This window comes from Coffea arabica, chromosome 10c (assembly GCF_036785885.1).
Source record: "Coffea arabica cultivar ET-39 chromosome 10c, Coffea Arabica ET-39 HiFi, whole genome shotgun sequence".
In the NCBI taxonomy this organism is placed as follows: Eukaryota; Viridiplantae; Streptophyta; class Magnoliopsida; order Gentianales; family Rubiaceae; genus Coffea; species Coffea arabica.
This window is the reverse complement of record NC_092329.1, coordinates 10,775,961-10,793,214: the sequence shown is the minus strand read 5'-3', so window position 1 is coordinate 10,793,214 and position 17,254 is coordinate 10,775,961. Positions and strand designations below refer to the sequence as shown.

Sequence of the window (17,254 nt, the reverse complement as noted above, 5' to 3'; positions counted from 1 at the left end):
AATGCGTGGCTTCGTTCACCGCCAGAAATGATAAACTCAGTATTTCGTATAGAAGGGTCCAGAAGAGCTTGACGGTCAAAGCAGATTGAATGTGATTAAAACGTGTTTTGATTAGAGAATGAGGAATTTAATTAGCATAATAAATGTTATGAATAGCAGTAATAATGTACAAGAAGAAATTGTCAACAGGAGTCAATATCATGACCATACTTTCATGATCCAAACACGAGAACTGTATGGGACTTAAATGCAAGAATAGCCTCGCCAATGGAACACAGGAGCTTGACACAAATTCTACAGAAACTAAATGACCTCAGTAACTTTTATCTGCAAATCCCACGAACAAAAGACGTTCAAAAGGATCAATGATTTAGAACTGTCCTGTAAAAGAATAGAATTACTGTTGCAAGGAGAACTCAAATGCAGAAAAAATCTGTTGAACTGAGAACTGAAGCTGTCTAAATACTCAATATTTCAATCCTGGATTTTGGCCATTAGAGAGAAGTACTCCTCTAGGCTTAGGAGCTCATCAAAGGCTAAAATAAGGCATACGAAAATTACCCAAAAGGACATAGAGTACGTACAAAATTGTTTGTAGGATACAAACAATTTGTCTAAGATCTAAATTTTTTTTTTTATCAACTACCGAGCAAAGCTCAGTGCTTCGGAAATAAACCTAATTTGCTAATTGTCTAAGATCTAAATTTGCTAAAGAAAAGTTTTCACAACACTGACATCAATAATTACTATATTTACTGCAACAGACAACATACAGGTGAATCCATTTACTACCCCTAAACTACCACACTTCTTCCCTCTATTAAATCCTTCCGCCACCTTCATGAACCCCTTCAATTCTCATATAGATGGGAAACTACTCAGCCCACAACTAGTTCATTATCATCATCATTCCATCCATCACTTCCTCACCTCTGTTCACCTCAGCTCTTGAAGAATCTTTGTCACTTTTCACACACACTCAAAACACTATGGCTGAGCTGAGGTTTTCCTCGATTTTTGTTTTTTTGTTGGTGTTGAGCAATATTGCAATTCCAGGACTTGGACAAAATGATGATGGCTCAATTCCAGGAGCTACTGAAGCCAGGAGAGCACTTGCGCCTGCTATGTTCATTTTTGGAGATTCTCTGATTGATAATGGGAATAACAACAACCTCCCTTCTTTTGCAAAAGCCAACTATTTTCCTTATGGCATTGATTTCAATGGCGGTCCAACTGGACGCTTCTCTAATGGTTACACCATGGTTGATGAAATAGGTACGGATTTTTTTTTATTTTTTATTTTTTTGGATTCTCATATGTAATTAAATCTATGTTTTTTGTCTTGCTTTCTTAATCTTCAATCTGCATTTTTTTATTGTTTATTTGCGTAGCATACATAAATGTTTATTCACCAGCAGCTTCACCTAAAAAGTGCAAAAAAAAATGACAAAAGCTATTGCTGATAATTTGAGAGTTAACTTCTTTGAAGTACGTAGGAATTGATGCCTAAACCTACTAGCATAGTAGTGCATGTACGTGCATGTATGACAGACTAGTAGTGGTAAATGAATGACCATAGTTTCTTTTGTGCTGTAAGGAAAAAAGCAGTTGACGAGTTAGGTAAACCTATAAATGTTGCACCACTCTTCTACTCAGGTTTTGTATATCTAGCCGCTTGAAGGCGTGGAATAGTTAACATAACTCAAATTAAGTACGGTTGAGAGCGTGGAACATGAAGTTATCTAACAAGAAATTACGTATATGCCATATATTACCAACCACCCCAGTTTAAAAGCTTTATTTTGTAAACCTACATGCCAAACACCCTTTTAAGGACTCTATGATTTATTACTTGGCTTCTGACTGGCCCATCCCCTGCCTTCTGCCCCTAAAGGCGTGTGCTTCAACGCGAGATCGAAATCCCGCCTTCCTTAAACTCCATTGCCATTTTTAGGTGATAAAGGTGCTAGTTCTACTCAGATCTTTGCTCATGACAGAAAATTGAACAGGTCATTGATAGATGTGGGCGCCCATTTAAAATTAAACCCTCGGAATTTCATCCTAAAATTGCATGGTACTAGGAGAAGAGTCCGGGTATAATTGTTTTGAGTTTTGAACATGTACTTTTTTGCAGCTGAATTGCTAGGACTGCCCCTTATTCCGCCCTTCTCAGAGGCTTCCGGTGATCAAGTGCGTTATGGGGTCAACTACGCCTCCGCAGCAGCTGGCATCCTTGATGAAACAGGCCGAAACTTTGTAAGCGCATGCTGAATTTTCTCTCCAAGGATAATTACTATATTGGTTGAGTGATTATAGATGGGAAAATGAGATTGTGAAACAACATTTCCTATAAATTGGAAAATTAACCACGTCCAATTTTCAGGTTGGCCGCATTCCATTCAACCAACAAATCCGGAACTTTGAGAATACGCTTGATCAAATCACAAACAGCCTTGGTGCCCCAGATGTAGCACAGGCACTTTCTCGATGCATATTCTTTGTGGGAATGGGAAGCAATGACTATCTCAACAATTATCTCATGCCAAATTACAACACCAAAAACCAGTATAATGCTCAACAATTTGCTGATCTTTTGACATCCCAGTACGCTCAACAACTCACTGTAAGATAGTACTAGATTTGATTTTTTTTTTTTTATTAATCTTGATTAGAAAATTAACTTTTTTTGTTCACTGTTTCTTACTGCAGAGGCTGTATAATCTGGGAGCCAGGAAATTTGTAATTGCTGGGATTGGACTAATGGGATGTATACCAAGCATCCTAGCTCAAAGTGGAGCCGGTCTATGCTCAGAGCCGGTGAACCAGTTGGTAGTTCCCTTCAGTACCAACAGCAAGGCTATGATCAACAAACTCAGCACCAATCTCCCAGGATCCAGATTTGCTTACATCGATGTTCGCAACATGTTCCAAGATCTCCTTACCAACCATGACTCTTATGGTACTACTAGACACCACGCAGAATTATAGAATTGAAGCAATTCAAACAATCAAGAAATGTATATATTTGTAGAATTTACCGTTTACTCATCCATTTTATGCGTTTCTTGATTTTTTTTTTTTTTTTTTTGGTTTTACAGGATTTGACATAGTAAATCGAGGGTGCTGTGGAATTGGACGTAATAGAGGGCAGATAACTTGTCTTCCATTCCAGGTGCCATGTCCAGAGAGGGATCGCTACATATTTTGGGATGCATTTCACCCAACAGCAGCAGTAAACATTTTGTTTGGAAAGAGTGCTTTCAGTGGAGGTCCTCAACTTGTTTACCCCATAAACATAGAGCAGCTTGCACGTCTTTGATTGACGATCTCTGCAATTCTAATATATACTTTGTGATTTACTGCTGCTGTTTGCTACACTTTTTTCATGGTTAATTTTAAGGGTATTTGATCTTTTTGAGATTAGAAATTGTAAGGAATTTTGGCAATGCATGATGATGTAAACACTTTTCTTTCTACTTAATTAGTGTGCTCTAATGCCTAGTCTTCAATTCTGTCAACAGAAGTTAAATTACATTAAAAACAAAATAAAATAAAACAGGTCAGATGGTATACATTCTCCAGCCAAAGATAATTCTACCACTGATCATGTTCATGAGAAAGCAATAAAAAGATTAAAGCGAAATAGCAATAAGGAAGTCATTAAGGAGCGTTAGAAACTCTTTGCAATGGATCGTCTGAGATCAGAAGTGATTGATGTGCTAATCAAAATGGATTTGAGAAATGAAAGATCGATCGTAGGAGTCGGTTGAGAACATATATACTACACGTTATTCCTTTCTGCTGGAACTTTATTGCAAGTCATGGAGCCTACGAAACAATCAATGATAGAGTGTAGCACCAAAACTGAATATTCGCATTTCCCATCACTTCTATGGATACAACTGAATAATAATGCTGTAAAAATAGCAGGGCAAAAGTTGAGTTGGACTTAGAACCAAAAAGAAAAGGAAATCGAGTGTCAAAGTCTTGGGTTCATGGAAACCTTGAAGTTGTGTTCACGAGTAATTGAATAAATGTAGATTTCATTAAAACAAAAAAAAAAAAAAATCCGTTGTTTATTAGTTTTTTTCTTCTTCGTGAAGTGGTGTTTTAGTAGTGCCTAATGGAATTGGGCTATTACAGTCTACTATTTATTAAAATATACACACTCATATACATTGTTTCTTTTTGCATTTAGACAATATATTTTCTTTTTAACGTTCATTTAGACTTTCTTTTGAAGGTTTATCTAGTTAATTATTTATTGTTTAAACTTCAACTTTTTCTAACTAATACTTAGGACCTCTCTTATACTGGTGTCTAATGCACACCTATTAATACTGGTGTCTTAATAAAGATTGTAACAGATAACAATTTCGTACATTAAACAGGTAGGTACATATATATAAAGGACAAAATTCTTTTAAGAAAGAAACAAATTTTGAAAAGTAGTCCACCTAGATGATTTGGAATAACCATTAAATCACAGTATGATATGAAAAAGTCTACCAGCTGGTTCACACACAACATTACTCATCATTTAATTTATACCCTTGTTTGCCAAGAATCATTCACAATTTCTTTTAATCTAGGATAGCGTTCACACTTGAAGGAGATATATATATATATACTAGTGATTTGGTTCATTGAACACATCGTTTTGAGAAGTATATCAATTTGGAAGAAAAATGTCAGTTCATTGTCTGTGCAATCCTTATCCAAGAGCTCTCTCCATATACGAAGTCATACATCAAAAAAATAAATAAATGCAAGATGACAGCTGAGATGATAAAAAAAATGTACAAGTATTTTACTCATGGTCCATAGTGAATTGCGTTTACTCTTAATCTGTTTAGCTTTCTTCGTTTGTCTTTGTATTCTTACTGTACATACTTAGGAACATGTGTGTGTGTGTGTGTGTGTGAAAATGTAATGAACTTAGGGTCTGTTTGTTTCGGGTGAAAATGTTTTCCAGGAAAATATTTTCCTAATTTCCCGTGTTTGGTTGCACAAAAGTTACTGAAAACATTTTCCTATGTAAAATATTTTCACTCATCTTATGGAAAACAACTTCCCTTTCAAACTTACTGAAGTTGTTTTCCGAAATGCATGCATCCCGCCTGTAGTATGTTCCAAACTTATTGAAAACATCTTATAGTATGTTCTTTTTTTTTTAGTATGTTCTAAACTTATTGAAAACATCTTGTAGTATGTTCTTTTTTTTTTTTAGTGTAAACAGGAGGACTCGAACACAAGACCTCTTCCTTACACTCCCTCCCTCGTACCACCCAACTCAACCCTCCCCCTAGCATATTCAAAATAAAAAAAAAACCTCATCCTACTCATCCTATGCTAGTAATTAATTATGTATAATAGGGACATTCTTTTCTAGAGAAACTTTCAGCAGTGAGAGTGCAAGATATATGTTACAATAAACATTGCATGTGATTGATATTTGACACTAAATGGCCAGCAATTTATTTATTGCTTAAGGAGATATTTTTTATTCATATATACATTTCTCCAAGATTTTTTAAAGTTAAATAATGAGATAAATTTTCTTATTTTGTATGGGAAGAAGTATGTAGTTATAATGTGTAGAAAATAAAGATAGAGATAAAAGTGAAAATATTTCAAAAGTTAAACAAACACCAGAAAAATGAAGTAAGAAAATATTTTCAATAAGCTAACCAAACACCTGAAAATGATGAAAGGGAAATGATTTTCATGGAAAATTACTTTCATGAAAAATATTTTCCCAAGGAAAACATTTTACTTCCAACCAAACAGACCCTTAGTTCCATTGTTTTCTTTTTTTCTCTTAATGCAGAATACAAGACTCTGTGGTGTGGCCCAAGGTGCTTGGGATGAAAGGAGAAGAGGCCAAGGCCATCATCGAGAAAGACAATCCGCTATCGTACCTTGAGGGGCCGTAAGTATTTTAGTTACGGCCTCAGGGCAGCTCAGTATAATTACTCAAACCTGGGGGGTAATGGGTGAAATTGGTGAAAACCTCAAGGGAGGTTTCTGAAATTATCCCTTATCTTTATTTCATTTCTTTGTACCAGTATAGTTATGCAACGTGTCGATGGAAAAGAAGCACCCTAAATAAACAAACGTCGCTGTTATTTATTAAATCAAAAAAAAAAAAAAAAAGAACTAGTCAACTTATTTTCTTGGGAGTCTTTGTTCCTCATATGAGAATGAGGCTTTATATAGAGTCTTTCATTATCCTCTCCTATTGGCTTCTGCACTCCCACCCCTCCACTTCAGAGATTGAGACGGGAAAAAAAAAAAAAAAAAAACTCAAAGGATTGCAATTTAACACAGCAAGCCAAGCAGTTTATGAAGAATGCATCTTCTTTTCCAATTAAATACAGCAAATTCTGTGCAAAGTCCTAAAGCATTGTTAATTGTTGTATATTAATTGGGTAAGCATATGATTTAGACTTGGAACTGTATGCTTTCTTGGCAAGCAATATGTTTGCAACTTCGGTTGGATGGAAGGCATCCCAGAACAAGTACTTTCTTCGGTCATCACATGGCAGCTGAAGAGGGAGACATGTTATTTGGCCATTGTTCCTTCCAACTCCACAGCATCCTTTGTCAACAACTTCAAACCCTGTTCTCCATCATCATGCAAGGAATACATGATTTGGTCAATCATTGCAAAGAGACAGGACGATAAAATTTTCTCCAAGAAAATGAAATTCTAATCCATGTTATAAATTATGTCAAGTTTTGCCTTTATTTCTGTTCTAATTTTAGTTTTTAATTGTAAGAACTACCTAACTTCTTAAAAATTATAGGCAGGATCAAGGTATAATTCAACTTTTGAACTCAAATTGGCTTCACAAATTGTCCATTCACTAAACTTTCAAAGTTAGCCTATCGAATTAGAGGGCATTATTAATTACCGTATGTTTTGGCATTGAGTACCAGATCTTGGCTGCTCTGAAATGAATCCAAGTAGACAAATTTTGCTCCCTGAAGTTCACCGTTGTTGAAACGATCAACCAATTTTCGCAGTCCACTGTTAAAGAGGATGATGGCATTGTTGATCTCTTCATTACATCTGCTACCATTGCCATTGTACCGTGCTAGCTCATATGGTATGCAGCCTATTTGTCCGACTGCTGATACAATCACCTTACGAGCTCCCAAATTGTACAATCCCTTTGAAATTGATGATGTGCAAAACACATAAACACGACAAGGAATTATTTTAATGTCTGAGATTAATTTTGGCTCAAACTACCTAATTTCAATCAAGAACACTAAAATGTATTGCCTACACTTTTGTTTCTTTCTAGCATGACCTGAGATACATCATACATTTCCAATTAGAATGCTGATAGACAGTCTCAATTTATTCCGGATATGAATGAACGTAAACATGAATCCTAGCTAGCTAACAAAATTGGTTGATATCGATCTGGAGTTCAAACATGTCTAATTTTTAGTCATTTATGGGTTATTAGTAAAATTTCCACAATTCAAGTTTCAGAGTTTCTTGATTATATGTCACTACACACCCCATTAAGCAACAATGCAAAATTTTGCATATTTAAAGGAGAATGTCTAAAGTTTTGTAACACATTTTGATGAGTTTTTTCAGACTATAACATGTAACATAAATTTAGACTGCCCGTGTCATTAAGATTTTACCATAGAAACAGAAATTTTATTTCTATCATTCATTGAATCTTGATATATTTCTGTAGTCATGAAAAAATTTGTAACTTGGCTTTGTCTTTTACTACTTTAATCTTTTTTCCAAGCTAATTGTATACTATCCGTGGAAGTTACTCACAGTTAATTGCCTGGTATAATCCTGAAGAAGTGAAGCGGCATAAGTTATTGGGGTGTAAGCTGTTCTGGTTGAATAAAAATCTGTCATAAAATAATTGTTAAGGTAGTCATTGCTTCCCAATCCTGAGTAGATTAGGCACTTGCTCAGGTAATTTCCCAGTGCCATGCTATCTCCCCTGAAGTACCTCCTCAACTGTTCTACAGTTGTAGCAAATTTGGCAACTTGTTGATTCATTGATGTGTGATCCCCCTGCAGTCAAGAAGGCAATTCACTAGGCTTGTTACTCTATCCATCAACCACATGGAAAACCAAACATTTAATTTTCACGTGTTGTACATAAAACTAGCTAGTCTATCTATCTGAGTACATTTTGAAAGAATTCAAGTATGCTGCAAAATCTCAATAATGCAGTATTTTTTTGCAGGGTTTTAAGAACAATTCAATATTGCGATTTTTATTGTTTGTAGAGCCATCCAGTTGATGTACACTTCATCTTGTTACAATGCGAAAACAACAGCTGGATTACCAAATTATTTCCTGTCTCGTCTCGGATGCCTGATGCTCCTGACGCATAGTTTGCTCCCTGCAGTAATGCCCTGCCACGGACCCTGGCATAGGCTGGGATATAGTTGGGAAAGCCAAGAAGTTGAGCTGCAAAATGAAACTATTTCATTAATTTTCATTGTCAAAGTATTTAACTTCACTTTAATCTAACTACATTTTCAAAAAATCAAACACATTATGGGACTTTGTTTCTCGTCTCAGAAGACAGGCTTGTTTTTCGCGATCCTCCTTTACCTTTAGTATTTATTCCTCTGATTCATTAATGAACCATACTAATAGTATTGAGAACCACACAAATTGTAGATTTACGTTGAAGGGATGTCAATTTAGCGCCTCTTATCGTATCAAACAATAGTGTTATATCTTGAAGCTTCTTTTGCAAACATGCAAAAATATAAAAAAAAACGTACGTACCCAAAATGTCAACAAATGTACGACCATTAGTGAAGCGACCAGAGGCACCCTGAGGAAAATCAAGCCCATAAGGCATATAATTAGCCCTGGCCAGTGTGAGGAGGCCATTATTGTTCCCATTATCAACCAATGAATCTCCAAATATGAAGAAACAAGGCACTTGTGGCTGCTGTTCCTGTGGTTGTGAGCAAGCTTTTGCCGTGAGTAACAAGAAAGAAGCTAGAACCCACAAAAGAAAACCAGCAAAATCCATCGATCTTGTGATGATGGGTTTGGGAAGCAGCTTGGGATGAATATATGATGGGTTTGGGAAGCTATACTTTATAGTGAAATCTGTTGCCTTTCATCACGTAATCTTTTTTCCATCATCATGAGATGAAATTGGCACTTCCCCGTGAGAGAAATGGTCTCCAAGTACCTTTCTAGCTGTATTTCGCGAGCATGTCTCAAGACATTCAGCCAAATTAATGCCAATATAACGCAGCGGTGATCAGGGCTGATTGCTCGTGATGTATACTCTCCCTAGTTGGCTAGCCTTAGCCCTTACCTAAACAAGGTTTCAAACATTTATGAAGTTTTGTTTTTCCTTCTCTTATTAGAGTGTAAGTTTGCGGTATTTTTTCTCTTTAAAAAGTTGATCCATATATCTGCCTTATCATCTCGGGAAGTTCTTGAACTTGTATACATACAAAGTCGTCTAGAGGCCTACAAAAATTAATTATTTCACCAAAAAATAAAAAAGAAAGAAAGTGAGCAATAATTTCGTTCTTCAACTTTCTCATGGTGAATTAATTGTTTGCTTTAATTGTTATACGGATGACAGATCCAAATTGTTACTGTATGTGAAATTCTTAATTTATAGCAATATGTTTATGTGTATCTATAACATGGGGGTGGATATATATGCCTTAATTCAAGGGTAAGAGATTAAATAACGCTCAAAGTAGCTAATAAAATATAATTAATAATTAAAGAGTGTACAACAATACGAGTAATTTTGTAGATTACAGGTTTTGCGATATTGCTATATATCTTAATCAAATTAGTCTCATGACGGGCCAATTGTTTTGTTCATGGGTATCCATTAAGCACTCGATCGATGGGAGGGGATTTAAGTATTAATTTGTTAGAATAGAGTGGTTAATTTGAAAAAATTGTTTCAATTCAAGGGTATAATAGATGTGAATGTGTGTATTTATCTGGCAATTCAAATGCGATTTCATTTAGGTGCCTTAACAGCACTGAATCACTTAGAAAATTCCATTTTCTGAAAAATTGAGATAGAGAGTCTACTTTTACTAAACTATTCTAGAATATTATAACAGCCCAAACTTTTAAGAAGTAACGAAATATATTCTTTCTAGACAATGCCAACCTGCCAATCTAAAGCCCACATGCGTGATAAAATTCCAAACCGTCTTTATTTAATCCTTAAAAAAAAAAAAAAAGAGTCTTGTTCAACGACTAGTTTGTGTTGTCGAAGTCGAAGATGGCGGAGCCGAAATTGTTACTATCAATTATCAGCATCATTGTCTTCGCTATTCTTATTCTCTTAGGTAAAGTTGGCCAGGCTAAAACATTGTAAAAGTTTTTTCTAAAGCATCAAGATTTTAACGTTGTAAAATTGTCTTTTCCAACGTGTGGTAGCTATGCTTTGGCTTCTCAGGCATACATCGGAACTAGTGTGAATACTTGTGCTACACACGATGCTGAAATTATTGAAAAAATGAAAATAAGAGGGTGAATTAAAAAAGGTTAAAAAATTGTACCAACATAATTAAAATATAATATCTGTCTAACAATAGTTTGAAATATGATAGAATGTGTATATTATTCAAAAATTACTTTTTTTCAGAAGATAGATCCTGCAAAAATAATAGAAAATAAATGATATATGAATAAAAATGAATGTAATTAAATGTTGTTAAAATGAAATACTTACAAATATTATGCATTCGATTTGATAATCTTGCATGATTGTGTGAACACTCTTCACACCAATCAACTTTTAGTATGAAAGCCAAAATTGGTGATTTAATTAATTCTGTTGAATTTTGTGGAATGCGTACTACAAATGAAAATGCACGATCTTTGCATGAATTGATTCGTTGGTTGAACAACCTATCACCATTATCTTGAAAATTAAGTATGTGCGAAATTCAAAATTAGTAGGTTTTGTTTACATAGTTTATAAATAGCATTATAAAAAATAAACATATATCAAGAAATTCTACCTTCATTTTATAATTCTCTGAGATAAGAAGTATCACAACCAAATATGAATCATGCATGTCTATCCAGTAGATTAAGATGCATGTTACCACTGGAATTTTTGATTTGTATGTTAATATTGTACCTGTTTGACAAATAAAATGTTATATACAATATAGAAAAATTTGTTGAAATTAAAGGTATATGAAATTAATTACCTAACAACAGTGTCGACAACGTCATTACAATGCATACGCACTGTTTTTGAAAAATGACCTTCACATAGTTGTCCACAATTTTTGCCTAGCTAATAGAACATGTTTTCTATGTTAATGCTCCGAATGTAAACAAGTATTCGAAAATATTTAACTTGGTAAGAATGAAAGAATGTATAGGTTATGATTATAAATTTAAAAAATTTGTGTAGTAATTAAATTAAATAGAGTAAGTTTACTGTATGCATGATTGTATATTCGGATATCCATATTCTCTTTAAATTTGCTATCAATAATGCTTGTAATGTTGTAAAATTGCTTGATCTCAACCACGTAACTAACTTTCGAGCACATGTATCATTTTCAAACCTACAATTTTTTGAAATACATGTTGATAAGAGTATGAAACAATATTAAAAGTTTGATATAGTGTTACTGATGGAACTCACCAACTACGCAGGTATCGAGCAAAATCTAAATTGTGATTGATATACAATTTGCTAATTCCAAGGGTACAAAGTGATGGTCCTGCATAGTATGGATATATTCACTAAAAAATATTCAGATATATAGAGTATAAGTAAAAGCATTTGATTTACCTTTGAAATTTCGTATGCAAATACCATATGCTAGTAAAATATTATTTTTTGTAGCAGACTGATATTATAGAATTTGTAGTATACTCAATAACTTGATACTCAAATCACTGATGAGGTAAAGTTTACCTAAATAAGCTTTACAGTGTCCTAACTCCTTACCAAAAAAAAGCACTAAATAGTCCTAATTGGCATTGCAAGTTACGGCAACGTACTAGTGGCATCTAGGCCTAATTTGTTTTTTGGGGTCAAAATCTAGTCCTAATCAGTGTTTTGAAAACCGGACCGGACCGACCGGTTCGACCGATTGAACCGCGAACTGGTCATAGTACCGGTCCGGTTCAATGCTAGGGTTGACTTTGGACGAAAACCGGTCAAAAATCGGTTGAACCGCGAAAACCGCCGAACTGGATTTGAACCGGCGGTTTCCGGTTTTCAAGTTTTCCTCTTTTTTTTTTTTTTTTTTTTTTTTTAGTTTTGCAAAATGCAGCTATCAAGATTCGAATTCAAGACCTTTGTAATAGAAGACCAATGTAGTAACCATTGCACCATCACATCTTATTAATTTTTTTTTGATAACTTATTTATATAAAACAAATACTCATATTTCTTTTGTTCCATTTTTCTTACAAAATCTCATCCTTTCATGACTCTTTTTTTTTTTTAAATTTTCAACTCTCTCTCTCTCTCTCTCTCTCTCTCCATCATCTTTTCTTTTGTCACTCTTTTTTAATCAAACCTCTTTATTTTTAATTTATTGATGTTTTCTTCCATCTTTTAATTTTGTTTTTGTCCATTAAATTTAAAAAGTTAAAAAAGAATTATTTTTCTTTAACCCAAATTATTTAATGCCACAACCACTCACTTTTATCTCATTTTTTGTTTCTTATCAAATTTACATTTCTATTTTCGATTCTCTTAACTTCCTTCGAATTCCAAACTTTCTTTTTTAAATTGCAATCTCTAAATTCTAAAACATAAATTAAAATTTAAATTCACAATATCTAAATTCTCATAGACGTGAATTTGTATAATTTAAAAATATTGTGATATTTTTGAATTGGATTTAAGATTTTTTTGGTAGATATAATTGAAATTGACATGAAATTTATTTGTTTTAACTTATAATTTTAAAAATTTATTTTTAAAAATCCAAATTATTCGAAAATAGTAAACTTTTCATCATATAAAGTATTAAATTATCCATTACATGTCTTATTTTGTGCATATATATATTTATATAAATTATTTTTTTAAAAATTCATTGAACCGAGGTTGAATCGATCTGACCGGTTGAATCTCGACCCTTTTACTTCACCGGTTCAATTAACGGTCCGGTTTTTAAAACATTGGTCCTAATTGGTTCTGCTGTTTCTTGATCATGTTGTATGCTTCCGAATTAAAATTGTATTAAAATAGCATGTGAATGAACATTTGTCTTTAATTAAGGAGTAAAAAGGATTTAAAGTATAAATAACAAACTATAAACGGTTTATGAAGTAAATTATGGGAAAGTTTTAAATTTTAAATTTGACTGGTGATAGGGTTGGTTGTAACCCACTATTTTTTATGTATTAAAATAAATATAAAAATCTATAACCCACAACTTGTTCCGTTCTTGGGATTTTTTTTAGGGTTAAATATAGTTAAACCACTTAACTTTACATTTAGCTGCATTTTACCCCCTCAACTTTACATTTACTTGTACATTTGTGATTTTTTTGAAACGTGATTGTAATTTGCAAAGCTCATTTGTATGGGTGGTTATAGGGTTAGTGTGGTGACAAATATTTCTTAATTATAAAAATGTAACATTGTATTAAAATAGCATACGAATGAGCATTTGTCTTTAATTAAGGAGTAAAAAGGATTTAAAGTATAAATAACAAACTATAAACGATTTATAAAGTAGATAGTGGGAATGTTTTAAATTTTAAATTTGATTGGTGATAGGGTTGGTTATAACCTACTATTTTTTATGTATTAAAATAAATATAAAAATCTAGAAAAAAGAATGAGAAGTTTGAAAACCATTAGAGAGTCTCTGCTAAAAACCCCTTATGCAATACATATAGATATAGATCGCTGGAATCACAAAGCCAAGCTCGGACGGTTTTTCCTTGATTGATACCATGTATCCTTACATGCCAAGTAGGGATAGAATAGATTGTCGCATGAACCCTTCCCCTTCTAAATGCTTTTGCCTTTGTTAACCTATCTCGCACTATTCAAGTAATTAATCAATGGAAATTATGTAATTGCTTACACCAAACACATATTTCTTGTTTGGGAAGGGTCATATTCGTACCCCCTCCATAATGAATCCATACCTTATATGTTCATTAGACATTAATGTCCTTAGCTTTTGTACATTAAACCAAAATTTTTGGTAGCATTTAAATTATCTTTCTACATAATGAAAACAGGAATAATAATATATGTTCTAAGGGAAAAAAAAATTAAGTACCCTAGTTTTTATGTTAGTTTTATAGAGAAATTTCTTTCTTGTTTATATCATTCCGATATTTATGTTTCTTTGAAGTTGCTTTAAAATAATTTTTTTTTCCTTTGGTGAGCCTACCATTGAACGGTTTTTAATATGAATTTGCACATGATCGAATGATAGATATTTATATGAAAAGGTTATTATGATTGTATGTTCCATCTAGAAACTATTGAGATTTTAATTTCAGAGACTTGAAATGCATAGACATTGCTATTTACATGCTCATTTGTAATTGAAAATCTCAATTGCCAAATTAAACTTTAAATTAAAAATCAATTGCCAAATTAAACTTTAAATTAAAAATTAACATTCTTAAGTACTTGTAAAATGTTTGAAAATATTCTCTTCTAAATGGAAACATTTTTTTGCATTTTTTGTTGCTTTGTCAATATATGTTATTTGGAACTCCATCGAAGCTGATCAATGAAGACCGTCACATATTGTGACAAATTTTGTGGGAGGCAAAGTTCGAACCCTTGACCTCCCACACCACCAAGCCTAAGAAGGCTTGGGATGACCACTGCATGTTGTCCAATGAATACATGGGGAGTAGATTTAGCCCCTCCATTCTTGGTTTTATACATTACCATATATGTTACGTGCCAAGTAGGGACAGTATACATTACCTGCCCTTCTTTTTTTTGGGTAAGAAGAAAAAGTTAAGTGTATGCAATAGGTCAAGAAATGCTCTGTAAATCATAAGTGGCTTATAGAGATTCTTATATATCACCTATAAGCACAGCTAATACAAACTGTTTTTATAATGACTGTATATCAGCTAATACACTGTTTTTACCAATTGAACTAACTTGTATTAGCTCTGCCCTAATTTTTGTGAATACATTTCACTTTGTACATCTACCAATGTTTTACTTAACTTCAGCAACTAATGGACAATTATTCAATTGTTTACACCGATTATATGTTAATTGCATCAACGGATAGGACGTGTTATGGTTCGGGGCAAATGTCACGTGATTATTTTATTTTCTTTTTGTATATATCATTTTATCCCTCCCACAGTCTCTCAATTTTCTTACTGCCAAACTCAAAATTCGAATCCTTTTCATACTTTTTGGATTCTTAATTTTTAGGACTAAAATTCATATGAAAACTTAAACTTGAAAGCATGAAAAACTCCCAAAGCTCCCCTGCCTACTCGCTGGGACGAACCTGATGATTCCATTATTATGTTATTCACAACTCAGCCGCGGCCACCCATTCCCTAGTTGGACAATTGACATCATCCTGCTCTCATGTGTTGCGTGTGTGAAAGCAATTACTTTTCATATGATACTTTGGTAAAAGACTTCGCAGGTTATATGCTGGCACAACAAGAGTTATTATGATGCTCATTTCAATTCTGGATGGAACATTTCTCCAAAAAAAAAAAAAATATTCTGGGAGATAAATGTTCTTTTCAAGTCTACGGGTTTAGCAGCTAGAGTTGCTAGGAGAGTAACACAAGTTCAACCAAAAATTCTGAAGAAATTTCATGTCGCGGATGACCATATTATAGGTGATGCCACTTTAGATTCGTATTCAAATTGTGTCTATTACATGCATATTAGTTGTAAGTGAACAATACGTCAACTAGATTAGTTTGTGAATATTTTCAACAAAGTCTATAATACCGACATAGTACACGACAATTTGTCCCATACGTCTTAATAAAACTACATACACAATTTGTTTTGATTTAGTGGCCCTCCAAGGTAACCGACCTGGTGGTGTAGTCCCTAGTTAGGGCATCCACCAGAGTTCGACCCTTATAATAAAAATTGGGAATAATCCAACAACTCAAATAAGGATTAGGGTCTGAAGTAGGATCAGATCCTTTGTTTTGACAAAAAAAAAAAAAATTGTTTTGATTTAGTAAGAAGTACATTTACACTATATTCTTAGAAGTTTAACATACGCAACTTGTATAACAACATAAATTTACCATTACTGTAACTACCCCTGCTAAAACTATTGATAGGGTGCGTAATTGTTATTAAATTTGTGAGTATTTTTACTCAATATTTGCCAAATATTGCAGTATTAGATGGATTCTACTTATATTTGACAACTGATACTAATTTCAGAAATATGACAAGAAAAAGAGTTAAAAAGCAAATTATCGAGTGTGTTTGGATTGTAAATTTATCTCAAATAATATTTTACTTGCATTATAAGCACATTTCTCAATCTATTTTTTTTTATATTTTCAACTATTTTTTATCTCACATGCATCACATCATAAAAAAAAATGTAATAATTATTTTAAATAATACTTTATCCAAACACATTAAGTCTATCCAAAAAATGATTCTTCGCTCATTTCGGGATTTGGGGCAGGGACGGTCATCAGTGTGACAGTCCCTGCACGGTTAAGGGCCAAGATTTGCCCTCAAAATTTTGTGCGGTTGAGATTACACCATGTAACTCGATTTTCGCGCCAAGTGTGGGGCCCATCACTATCTGTTCTGAAAATACATCCTATGAAAAAAAAGTTATATCGTGTTTAACCAATGTTACGCACAGTGCAAAATGAGGACAACCGGCACAAACGGTTGCACCGTATCCGCTCATTCCGTGTAACCGCGCTTTAAGTCTAGCCTCAAGTCCCAAGAGATCGGGATCCGCGCACATGACAGTTTTTCATTTCACATTGGAGACCTTAGAAGCAAGTTCCCTTTTTCCAAGGTAATTGGCTTTCCGTTTTGTATTAGGAAACAAAGAGCTCACCTTTTGTTTAATTAGGGAAATATTTCTTCCGTGGGAAATTTGAATTAGTAGTAGTAGTAATAGATTAGCAAAAGGAAAAACGTGAGTAGCAGGGATTCTTGGTTGTCGTGACTGTAAAGACTTTTGTTTCGGTCCGGAGAGACTAGTGCTTTTAGGCTTTTAGCACGAAGCAAAACCGAACGAAGAGCTTTGTCAGATGTTTACG

General features: G+C 33.6%; 2 protein-coding genes across 2 annotated transcripts; one reads left to right on the top strand and one right to left on the bottom strand.

Annotated features, from left to right (window-relative positions):
* Positions 1-874: 874 nt before the first annotated feature.
* On the top strand, positions 875-3,363 carry LOC113714372 (GDSL esterase/lipase At1g71691-like). The gene is made up of 5 exons (XM_027238180.2): positions 875-1,275; positions 2,135-2,256; positions 2,384-2,623; positions 2,710-2,959; positions 3,099-3,363. The coding sequence occupies exons 1-5, from the start codon at positions 990-992 to the stop codon at positions 3,317-3,319; spliced, it is 1,119 nt and encodes a 372-aa protein (XP_027093981.1). The 5' UTR covers positions 875-989; the 3' UTR covers positions 3,320-3,363.
* A 2,979-nt stretch (positions 3,364-6,342) lies between these two features.
* Positions 6,343-9,054, bottom strand: LOC113715219 (GDSL esterase/lipase At1g33811-like). The gene is made up of 5 exons (XM_027239470.2): positions 8,792-9,054; positions 8,340-8,464; positions 7,814-8,062; positions 6,918-7,176; positions 6,343-6,622 (listed from the first exon to the last, which is right to left on the bottom strand). Exons 1-5 carry the CDS (start codon positions 9,042-9,044, stop codon positions 6,399-6,401), a joined length of 1,110 nt encoding a protein of 369 aa, XP_027095271.1. The 5' UTR covers positions 9,045-9,054; the 3' UTR covers positions 6,343-6,398.
* Positions 9,055-17,254: the final 8,200 nt, after the last annotated feature.